The sequence below is a fragment of the Micromesistius poutassou genome (assembly GCF_964030765.1).
Source record: "Micromesistius poutassou genome assembly, chromosome: 12".
In the NCBI taxonomy this organism is placed as follows: Eukaryota; Metazoa; Chordata; class Actinopteri; order Gadiformes; family Gadidae; genus Micromesistius; species Micromesistius poutassou.
Genome location: NC_140282.1, coordinates 6,691,522 through 6,704,389, shown reverse-complemented (window position 1 = coordinate 6,704,389; position 12,868 = coordinate 6,691,522). Strand labels below are relative to the sequence as shown.

General features: G+C 40.4%; 1 protein-coding gene across 1 annotated transcript in view; it reads left to right on the top strand.

Annotated features, from left to right (window-relative positions):
* Positions 1-5,993, top strand: part of map2k5 (mitogen-activated protein kinase kinase 5) — a 48,826-nt gene extending 42,833 nt beyond the window's left edge. Inside the window, exon 22 of the mRNA XM_084476276.1 lies at positions 3,872-5,993. Coding sequence (XP_084332402.1) covers positions 3,872-3,982 — 111 coding nt within the window. The 3' untranslated portion in view covers positions 3,983-5,993. The remainder of the gene's footprint in view (positions 1-3,871) is intronic.
* Positions 5,994-12,868: the final 6,875 nt, after the last annotated feature.

Genomic DNA, 12,868 nt, shown 5'->3' with positions numbered 1-12,868 from the left:
CCCACTCCTATTCATATGCACACGTACACACATTCACACACTCCCCAGCCCCAGAGGAACCAGATGAGTCCCTCTGCCTCTTACAAAGAACCCCCTGCTCATCCTGCGTCTAGCTGCGACCTCTTCACGCCACCACACACATACACACGTGCACGCACGCACGCACGCGCACACACGCACACACACACACACACACGCACACGCACGCCCACAATACATAATACACACACCCATAACGCATGATACACACACACGTGCACATATTTCATGATGCACACATACTCTGTACATGATACACACAGGCACACACAATTCACACAATATACACACATGCATGTGCACATTACACACAATACACAGATGGGAGCATTGTGACTGCCGAGAGGAATCCTGAACGGTTGCACCACAAAATCTTTTGTCGTCTGTATCACACTGTCCAAATCATACATACAAGTTGTAATTTTTGGTTCTATACACTGGCTCAACACAACTGGGTAAGCAGAAATATACACATTTTGGACACAAGCACATATTCTGCGATATTCTGAGAGGATGTGTAAAAAGTTACTTTGTGCTTAAAATACAGAGAACCGCATTGCACCCCTGACCTGCTTAACTATTTCTGTTTAATGGTCTTCTTTTGCCTGGGAGGTGGTTTGCCATCAAGGGGTGAGTGTGAGACCTCTCTTCCACAAACTCTTGCATGGAGCTTTTGCAGTTCACCTGTTCCCCACAGAATAAAAAGGGAAAGGTCAGTAATGTTATTTTCATCAACAAAGCCTGCTCGTTAAACAGCACAGCGTTTATCATTTGGTAATGGCCTAGAATATTTCACAGTTGTACATTACGACAACACATATTTAGGTTGACTTTAGTCAATAGAAAGATTGTCAAAAAAACTAACATCGCTATATTTCCATGCAAATCTCAATATTAATAATGCAGTATGACTTTGGATTTGGTGTTTAGAACTCACTATATGCATAGAAAAATAGGAAAAACATCTGTTTGCCTTGCCGAGATAAAGTAGTAAAGTCTGTAACATGTATTATTACTTTAAGACTTAAGGCATGCTTACCTAGTTTCTAATGGCCGCTACTGATTAACACGCACAACGTCAAGGGCCTAGTTTGGCTACTGACCTCCCTCTCTGTCTCTTTCTCCCTCCCTCATCCTCTCCTCTCACACGCTGGCCCGGTAAGCGTGTTGTGTCCGACGCTGCTCTAATGAGGTGATGACCACTCTCCCGTTGTAATTGCCTCAAAGTCCTCTTAATTTCTTCCCAGGTTATTAATCATATGGAGAGTTATTTAAAATTGCATGAATTAATCTTCGATTAAAAAGGCCCATCAAGAGCGCCAAACAATTAAAGAGTTGGGTGGAATTTCCCCTGGGTTTTGAGCCTCCTTTTTTTTTTTCTCTCATATATAGATTATTATTCAAGCTCTACATTCAGGTGATTATGTCATTTTGATATGGCCGGACTGGTGATTAATGCAGTCGTACCTTTAAACAAATCCTCCCCCCACCGTGGCATCGCCCTCATCACCGTGGCGACGACAGCGACTTTCATCAGAACGGTGTGAGGTGAAGCCGTTCCCCCTCCACCTGAGACCCCTCCTGTCTCATCCGCACCCTCTCCACTGACTGTTTGTGACCACAGCAGGCCTGTGTTCCTGTATCGTGCACCATGGAAAAAAATAACAAGTGTGTGTGTACGCGGGGGACAGGTTTGTGTGTGTGTGTGTGTGTGTGTGTGTGTGTGTGTGTGTGTGTGTGTGTGTGTGTGTGTGTGTGTGTGTGTGTGTGTGTGTGTGTGTGTGTGTGTGTGTGTGTGTGTGTGTCCGGTAAGAGGACAAAGCAAAGCCACGCACTCTTAACCAGGTCAAATGCCATCAGACACATTCAGTCTGTCAGGGTTAGTTTCTGGAGCCGCACCGTAGAGCTGGTTATTGAAGACATCACTCTGGACTCACCTCTTTACCCCCCACCACACACACACACACACACACACAGTTGGAGGCAAGGGGGAATGATTGATGAGATGGGTATCCAGCACATTGCAGCACCCAGGAGCGTCCACTCCACCCCGCTTAGACTGACACACACACACACACACACACACACACACACACACACACACACACACACACACACACACGTACTAATATGAGAGTAATTAACCTCAGACTGTGTTAACCCCAGCTGCACATTAGAAGGACACTAGGATTGATGGGGTTCCCCTCAGTCCTTCACCATGTCCACAGTCTGGACAGCAGTAGAACTCAGGGGAGTGTGTTAGCATCCTCTACTAAACTATGTAAAACTCATCTGCCGGCTAACTGTGAGCAGCTTATACACTGTAGAAGCAAATCCATTGTCAAAATACTGCATTAGCACCATAGGCGTATGCAGTGTTAACCAGATAATTTTGAGATGTTATGACGGTCTGCTGCTTTGTTTGTTGTACGTAATTATTGCCTATTGCCTCTGGTTAAATATGTTCTCACCTTCCATCATGACCCTGTACGTACATTGTGACTAGAATCAATTTTCCCTACCCTCCTGAAAAATGTACCATTCAAAAGTATCCAAACATCTTGTGGCTTGGGATAAGATGTGTCATCCTGACAACAACTACAACACTGCAATTAAGATGAATGTCTTGAAAATGAGGAGGATGTACTGATGCAGTAATGTTCAGTACGAGTTACTGGCCAACCTGACCATGTGCCCCAGACCGAACAGGCCTCTGAGACCAAGTGTCTCTGCCCGCGGTGTCTTCTTCTCCTACTTAATCTTTTAGTCTGGCGTGAGCTCCTGTGAGCTGTGTGCCAGGATGCTGTCTCTTCATTATGATGTGCACTCGTCATCAAAATCAGTACAGACAAGTCCATTCACAGAGGCCCCGGTGCAACGCTGTTTATCTAATTGTTCCCGGAGAAGAGGGACAAATGGAATTCATGGGTCGGACTCAGTTTGACGTGTCTCATTTATAGCCTCTTTCACCCGTTGACCTCCTGATCTTTGACCAGATGAGAACAGATTTAGGTCTGGGGAAACTGCCCGGGTCGGCTATTGAGCCGCTTTGGGTAACATTGGACATCTTGGTTTAAAGTCCAACTGCCTTGTTCTTGCTCTTGTGTGGAATGGAAACAAGAGCTGAACATATGTTGGTGATTTGGTGCATGGACTCATGCATAGTTGTAAAGTTGACCTAATTCAGGTTTTCCTTGCAGGGGATTGAGATTGTGGTCAACCAATTGTCTGTCTTGACAATGACTTGTATTATTAAGATATTGTTTTATTACATATTTTAATCTGTTTTCATACATTTCTAGCCTTATTACAGAAAAACTTGGTCTTACTCCAATTTGAGCTACTTTCTTGCATCATCAACAAAAAAAACGTGTTGTTTTCCGAGAGAGACAACTTCAGTAATGTCAGGCAGTGTATTAACATGACACTTTGACTGAATGGTGATTAATGGAACGTCTGTGTAGTTTATGGCAGGGAAATCTTGTCTTCTCAAATGATGTTCCCGTTCTCATGTTGCATGCTACCAAAAGCACTCGCCTAAGGCTGGCAATTCCACTTAATTTGAGTGCAAAGCCTTTAAGAGGACTTTAACGATAGTAGCACAAACTTACAATAACTAACAGCACTACTAGAGATTAGAAAATAAACTATTTTACTAAATAGTAAAAAGGATTTTATTTCAAATCAAATTTTTTATGAAGCATTTTATTGTTTGTTCAGTATATCATTATTTTCAGTGTCAATTCAATATATTTAAAAATACGACAAAACCCACGAGAGCTTTGTGATAACGATAAATATCACTTGACGCTTGTGTAATGATCTTATGCAGGATCACTCCTTCATGGTGCAGTACAACGACGGCAGCACGGAGGTGGTGTCCATGTGGGTGTGTGGCTGTCTGGAGCAGAGGAACACCCAGCAGGGCCAGGGACACATGTGACCAGGGCCAGTGGTGAGGGTGTAACTTTCAATCAAGCCCCAAATATTAACCTGTGCCTGGGCCTGTTTGGGGGGAAGGATTTTTGTCTTGTATAACTTAAAAAGGTATGCAACCACTGTATATTTATAATTTTGTAATTTCAGAGATGTATCCAAAATGATGCTGTTGCTTTCCAAACAAATGTTCCAACAAAAAACTGCCATCTATTAGCGTGTGTGTGTTTTTTGTGCCACATTTCATTACCTCGCCAAACTAAACTGTATGCCATTTTTACCCCATTTAATTAGCATTAGCTCCCTACATGTAGCCTTTAAGCTTTTGTCTTATCACTCTCTATATTCTGTAGTCCAATCAGCTCTAGAAACCTTCACCAATGCGTCTGTATGTGCAGAAGGTGGCTCCAGCCCTAACCACAAGCATCTATGTTTAATGTAGTGGCATCAGAACATTCCTAAACAGCCAGTGGAAGAAAAAATTGCCTGGCATTGATCCTCTTATTAGATCATCCTCATCCATCTTCAGCAGCTGCCTGGTGTTCAGAGTAAACCCGTCTGTTTGTATCTGATTCATCAACCCTCTATCGAAGGGTTTTATGTGATCTGAAGACTATTCATGTTCCTGGCCTTAGACATCATTGGAAAGGTCAAATAAAAGGAAGTACAAACTCAGATAAGATTACTTATCCCCGGGACATCTTTAAAGTGACAAGATATTCCAATTGTTTAAACCTTGTTGGTTTTAGCTCCCAAGTTTGTTTTGGTCCATAACTTCCCTGTTCCTCCAACATTATTGCCAACTATCTCTTATACTGGTCTTAGTAAATAGGTTTTAATATGACTACTACAACTTGAACAGATACTTAATTGTAATAAGTATATTTTGGTTCTGTCAACTATCTCTAATACCAGTCATAGTAAATAGGTTTAAATATGACTGCTACACCTTTAACAAATACTTAATTGTAATGAGTATATTTTGGTTCTGTAAACTATCTCTAAGTATATTTCAGTTGTAGAGAGTATATTATATACACTTGCCCATGTAGTTCTATGGATACCAAAGTGTGCATTTGCAAGCCAAAGACAACAAATGTTGAATAAATGTTTAAATACATAATGCCATGATACCAATATACCCAGATAGGTAAGTAAAGATAGCCTTTCATCAACATATTTAGTAAAATTATTTGATATTTTGCCAATTTAATATTTCAGACGAAATTGCATAGCACTAGCGCAACACCTAAGGCTTGTAAACATTTTGCATGAAGAACTATTGGTAGCGTTTTCTAGCGCCATCCTCCCATGTTTTCCTAAAAGGCAACTGGTTTGACATAGTGACATCAAGTGGAAATACATGTACAGTATGTATTTATTTTATTTTTTGTACTGTTACAAGTGGTGGGGATTGGTTCTCATTCTGAATGGTAGAAGCCAGTATTTGCTAGGCCACTGCACTAGACACCTGAAATAATGTTCTGAATCAGAGAAATAAAGAGTTTGTTGTGCTTAAAACTGCAATTTTCCTCGTAAAGGGATGTGATCGTGCTGGTCCCCGGGGCTACATGGACATCTCTATGAGAAACACTTATAAGCTATAAGTACTCCATGTCCATTGCCATCTGGTTGAATTGGAACTGACTTTCTACATTTGAATGAGAAACATCATTCTCATTCAAATGTAGATTACCGGGTTGAAATTATTCAATCTGGACTTTGTTGATCATTGGTCACTTGCTCTGTGGAACAGTAGGTTGAGTCTTCTTACAGTTATACAGTTATTTTAGCCTTAAACAGAACAAAGTATTACTTGTGTTGTACTCAAAGTACAGCAGAACTTGGTCAGCACCAAGCAGACAGGAAGTTCATTGATTAGCAGCAAGGGGTAAAAGTTTAACTTGTTTTCGTCTCTTTCATTGGATTAAATGTGAGATTGATTGATGTCTGAAGCTGTGTTGTTTTATTCCTGTGAAACTCTTGTCAACTTTAAGTTTGACTTGTATTAATGTACAATGCTTTTTCATTATTAAAAAACGTTTTATGTTTCTGAGTGACCTTATTGTTTTACTTTTTGTTATATAGTTCAAATAAAATCATTTTAGTAAGTAATATTGCCCCCTTCTAAAGATGCACATGCATGTTCTACAGTGAAATGACAGGAATATGTTAATGGTTGTAGAACAAGATTTTTTTCTTCCATATGCCATGGCCAAATTATAATTAAGTGCAATATCAAAAAAAATGTAACTTACCAGTCTGGTTTTACATGTTTATTGACCTGTTGCATATGCTCTCAAAGTAAATTAAAGTGTTAATTTCTCTCACGACTTTATATGTGATAGCATTTCTGTTCAACTTGTAAGTGCTTGAGGCACATCACTGGATTAAGTTCTGGGGTTCCTCTGTTTGGTTTCATATCAAATGTGTTTTTCGATGGAAGAAATGGTTCAACATATACATTTGCCAATTTATCTTTATTTCTGTCTTAACTTTTGATTTTTGTTTTGCATTGAACTGTTGTGAGACAACAAGTCTTACACTGAGCAGATTTATGACAATGGGTTCTGAGTAACATTTAGCTCTTTAAGGGTGATGCGGAATACATATTTGCAGTTGTAATTGCCTTGACTGCCTGGCATTGAGACCAGGGTTTCCCAAAGAAAACCTTTTCTCACCTCCGAAGTCAATAGTTACTTTGTATTTATTTTAAGTGATCATATAAGTCATACAGGAAACAGCATCAATTTGTTTCTAAAAGGATACCACAGCAATCTTTTGTCACAGATTACTGTGACTTGCATTATAACTAGAAGCTGGTTTGGAAATTCAACACAAAAGATAAGAACACATTATGGTCCTTATTTATAAAGCTCTGTAAAGCACCTACACGTACACCTACATGGTGCTAAATGTACAATTAAAATAAACAGGACTTAGTCACTTACATGTAGTGAGAGAGAGGATCTCAGGTGAGATGTAGTTGTCATGAAGAGACACAATAGTGTTAAGATATCTGAGGCTTGTATGATGCTATCCCCATCGGTTTAAATGCAAGTCGTGCAACATGAATCCAATCTCACAGAAGGGTGATTTTACTCCCTTTACAAGCAGTGAGAGACTTCTAAAGACACACCTCTCTCAAACAAAACAACAAAGCAGCTGTGGGTCCAGGGTGTCCAAACTTGAAAATGTGTTTGATGTAAATAATATATATTTTTGTTCCAATGCTTCTATACAGCCTGTTGTCTTCTGGGCAAAAAGTACAATTTCTCAATATTTGGTCAATATCTGGCTGGTGTGATTTTTCTGGCTTCTAATATGATGTTCATTCATAGCAACTTGTACATTATACTTTGACACACACATATTAAACATTAGGAATGGTAAACCCTGCTTATACTCGAATCATTTAAGTATTATTTCTGTCAAGAACATTTATTTTATCAGTGGCAATCAGCAGGAAAGCTCTTAATTCATAAGGCAAAAGGCTCATAAACTTGCCTCCTGTTTTATTAGTCTTGTTTTGTTTTTAGGATGAGAAAAGTGTCATCAGAAAGTCTGGTTAATAATATAGTAATTATTCTCCCCTTTAGTTTTGCATAATTTGTAGTCTATGATGAGGGATACTTTTTCCTTATTTCCTTATTATTTCCTTTCCTTATTTCCTCTATCCATGCGCTTATTTTTGAGTGCATGAGATAGGAGGAAGGTTGAGCATTCATAATGTTATATCCTCCCCAACACTAAAGCTTCAGCACAAATGTCATTAATGGGTTCATATTACGCAGTCTTTAATAGACGCTCAGGAACTTTGCCAAATATCAATGGATCTAGTGCTGTGTATTTGATTACATGTAATGCCATCTATCAAATAGGGGGAATAACTGTATTGCTGAAATACTTTAATTTCAAAGCTCCAATGTCATCTGATACAAAATGTGATTCTGCTGAATTTGTCTCATTGCTTTATTTAACGTTTCAAGCAAACGTGCGTAGTAAGTATGCCTGTTTGCCCTTGTGTGAGAGGTGCCCTTCCCATGTCTGGGCGTCCCGTCCCGGATATGGAATATTTGTCCCGTCGGCGCACCGATTAGTCTTTTGGGACAGGAGGTAATACAACACATTGCTGCACTTTTTATTTCGTCACGTAGGAAATGGTCTAAATATAGACTACTTGTATTAGGATGCAATAGTTCCGTTCTAAACACAAAGGGGGTGACTTGTGGTTAATGATGGCCTAGTTTGACTGAAATGTGACGTTAGGTCCGCTAGTCCTTGCCGTGTATAGCCTACAGGGAACCAGCTTTAATTGTCGCCCCACTGTTTAGTAAGAAACACAAGGTGAAGCACATCGTTGAAGTCCTGCCGATGGATGTGGCTAATGATGGCCAATGTTCTGTAGGCCTATGTCCACACTCAGGTATGGTTGTCAACTGCTAATCCAAGAAGATCAAGCGATGGACTTGTAAAGTCGCCTATATTATATATGTTGTTTCCTGCAGACATGAAATCATACTGGATGCTATATTGCTGCTATATGCCTATACCTGTGACCTATAGAGACATTAAGTCTTGAGTGGGATTTCAATTCACAATCTCATCTTTCGGATCTTTCCGCGGGGATATTGACCACCACTCATTGTTTTGAAATGCGTCTTCATTTCAGTCCGTCCAGGACAATCATACCCCGCCCCCTCGCCACGGGGGCTCTTACATTGTGCGCGCGGATGACCTTTTCACGGAGCGGTCCAAGTTGATTAGCACATCAGCCGGGACAATGAGTGGCCCGTCTGTACACAGCCATTATCCACATCTCTTTATCAATGTCCTGTAATTAAAATGTCACCGTTTAATTTTCCAGCCAGTAGGGCCCTCCCGTCCTTTCGGTCGTTCCCAATCGTATGCCAATAAAAAAAAGTTGCAATCGAAATGCTCTTTTCACCGGAGACCAAAGAAAAATGGACACGGGGTAGGCTAAGCGTTTAAGTACGCCGAACAACTGGTGATCAATAGGCCCGTGGCCTAAGAAGACGATTGATCGGTCTCTAAAAGGGAATTTATCGGGGTCATGGTTTATGGGTGCTGCTGATACAACTGTTAATTATAAAACATTTCGTGGCTCAATTGCCGCTGTTATTAAAGCTGTTCTGATTCGGACAGGTTTGATTTATCTTCCATGACAGAATGCAACTAGCCGAGAGCTATAGTTAAAACGGCCTTTAATGGTTCTTGCCTTTTTTTGTCGAGTAGGCCATATGACAATTGTGTTTCGGGTGTCTTTGGTCAGGCGCACTGATTGATAAACCAGATCGCTAAAAATGAATAGCGACATTTGTGGTGAAATTCGTAGTTGAGCTGAGTTATTCTGCATGGTTATTCTGGTTGTTGCGAGAAACATGTGCAGTTGGCCTAATAGAAACAGCAGCTGCAGGGCTACAAGCCACCGAAATGCTTGACTCAACATGGAGTATAAGACCCCTGTAAAGACGTACGGGTTCATTGTTTATTTATACCGACTATGAAAAATAATCATTGCCACGATTGGCCCTGTAGGTCAACTTACCAAGATACGTCAGCGCGTCTTACTAGGCTATATATTCAAGGTAGAGCTACAATGGCGCGTAGGCCTAATAGATATGGCTGAAGTACCCTCCCCCTCCAAATTGCAATTAAACGTTTATTTAACCTAATAATAGCCAATGGGATGGGACGTCAGTATACTCACATCTTAAATATTTCATTAGTCTGAGTTCAACTTGTGAGTTTGGAATTCTAATGACTTAAACCCAAAGACATTAATATTTTAGGACGCGTTTGTGTAAACCGTTGAATGCATATAAATGAGGCTAAGGTAATTTGCCCCTTGAAAAAAGACCTCATTGATGTGTATCCAACAGTAGCCTAATAAAGGGCTCGCCTAAAATTACCGCTGAAATGTCTAATTAAAAACTCGTACTGCGCTGCTCTCGTGCACAAGATGCGCGCCGAACTCCCGCTTTAATGAGCACGTCGCCAGCCACGTGAGCTCGCGTTTCTCTGGAATAAGCGGTGACAATGGCGCTTTCAGTCGGTGGTCTAAATAATTAAAAGGAAAAGAATAATTACAGTATAAAATTGTAATTATTGTTGGGCTGGAGGAAAGCCTCTTGATTGTGAAACGGGAGAGGATACGCTTAGGCTGTATCAAGTTTAACTAGGCTCCTTTCCCCATCAATATTGCAGGGAGGTAAGCTGATGGAACAGCCCCGCCATCTGACACAGGTGCGGCGTGAGGCTAATGCGCTAGCCGAGACCTCCGACTCTAAAGCACCAAAATAACACAGACCCCATCAGAGACATGCACGAGTTGTTCCTCTTAATTGAATGTAGGCCTAACTAAACAGTTGTTGTTGTTGTTGTTGTTTTTTTTGGGGGGGGGGGGGGGGGGGGCTTAGCAACATTTGTTATAACATTTGTTATATAAACATTAGACTAGGCCTATAGGCTCTTAAGGTTAGTTTTGGCTGGACCTAAATTTGATTTGATAAAATAGGTTACTTCAATAAAAAAAAACTATCCTCAACTTTATCCATATTTTCTCTATTAGCCTTTGTTTTATCTAGATGATTTACGGAATTCAACCACCGATATGCCATTAGCCGTCCGTGGACTATCTGTTCGGCCCCTTAGATTGTTCTATAGCGAATGCGTGACTGTAGGTTAACCGATGAGGCATCGATCTGGTTATGAATATTTAATAGTGTTTTAAATGTAACCAACTGGGTCCGATTACAATGTTGTGGTTTACATGCACAGTTCACATAATTTGCCCTCGTTGATAAATATAGCCTATAGGCTATATACATATAAATATACATATATATAAATATATACGGTATATATCTTTAATAGGCTATAGGCTATTTTATTTACCGTATTTGCCCAATATTTTAATACATTCTTAATTTACGCATTCATCAGCGTGTGTGTGTGTGTGTGTGTGTGTGTGTGTGTGTGTGTGTGTGTGTGTGTGTGTGTGTGTGTGTGTGTGTGTGTGTGTGTGCTTGCGTGCGGCGGGGGGGCGACGTACGTGTGTGTGTGTGTGGGGGGGGGGCGTGTGAGCAATTGACAGACATGCCTGAGGCATATCAGCTCTTCTTTGATTCGGTCTATTTTCATTGCAAACGAAAATGTGTGTGATGTGTGATTTAAAACGTGTCGAATTATTTGACATGCGAACAAAGGCACAAGACTCCAAATTCGAGACTTTCTTGGAGAGGCCTCAAATTGATTTGCGTGTCCACGAGAAACTTAACAGATGGTCGTGTAACTTGATAAATGACACGCTTTTTCTGTCATTTTGTTACGCGCGATACGATACCCATCACCCCATTTTTGTGTTTTATTTAAAATGCCTTTGTTCAATGTCATTATCTCTCATATTAGACCTTCATGATTAAGATGAGGCTACACTGTCCTTTTAGTTTTTATTCGACGTTGATTGAAGAATAGTAGGATATAGCCTATATGATGTTGTTGTATTATAGTCAACTAGTCCAATAGCCTAATTATTATTGAGAATATGTGTATGTAATCATTAATTTAGGCAAAGAATCGATCGGTCGACTTTTCGTCGATCAATCTCTGTAGGTCTTCACTGCATTCTGTCATTTATTTACCTAGCCGCTTAGGCCTATTTGTTCAATATTTTGTTATTTTTGTATAGGCCTTTGGCAACTTTTTAGCGAATCTGCTCCAAATGCAGCGAATCTGCTCTTGTTCCAGTACCGGGACACAAAGTGGTTGACAAAAAAGGGATCGTTAAGTGGGTGTGCCTTTGCTATTAACTTAGTGGTCATTTGTAGCACGAGGAGGGGAGACGCAGTTAGAAAGGGAGCGCCATGTGGCCACTGGCTGTCATCTGCCATTCAGCTCGGGAGGACCGAAGGGGATGGATGTGCGCTAAGAAGAAATTACAGCTTCTAGATTTTTTGACCCGGCAAAACTTGTATGTATGACACTGGACTCTGCGTAGGTTTTTTTTTTATATCGATATTGGTTTGACTCGCATCGTGGAGTAGCTATACCGTTTGTTTATTTTTGGGAGAGAAAAGGTAAGATCCTTTGGAAAACCCTTCTGTTCTTTGATCGTATCGTGTTCCTTGCGTTTCATAATGTACTGTCATGTTATTTTTTTTATAAAGACCATTGCTTACAATTCAAGTCACCTTGGATCAATGCAACCAAATCAAATGCTTGGTGAGATCACGTTGTCACTCTGTATGTTACCGCTTAGTGTCTTTTATGGCGCATATGAACGTGTAGGGTATAGGCTATAATGTAGCAAGCGCACAGACAGAGAGGGGGGCTCAGACCTACTTTTCAAGTAAACCACACACGATAATCTTCGTAGAAGCTTTAATTATATATAGGCCTAGCACTGGTCTTTTATTAACAAAGCGAAGAAGCGCAGTGTAACCGGTGTAATTACCAACAAAGCGGCTTAGTTCATTTCCTTTTTGATAAGCGCATTGGCGCAGCTCAGGGTGCGTTTTCCTTCTGTTCCCCTGCGTATAAGGATCTTATGTGCCTCTTAAGCAGTCGCCCGAACCACTTCACCGATTTAACGGCATTGGGAATAGGTCCCACTAACGCTGGGTTGGGATAAACTGAATGAGATTAGACCAGACCCTCCTTCCAATAAATTGCAAGTTAAAGGCTAAAATAAGTTTAAATGTTTACTTCTAAATATTGTTGGATTGCAGTAATGTTGTTGTAGAATTAAGATTGCACTCAAAATAGAATGATAATAGCCCTTTGTTATATAATAATGCACAGATAATAATAATGTCTGTGACACCCGCATTTCCTACCTCGTATCTTAATTATATTTATTCTAACGAACGAT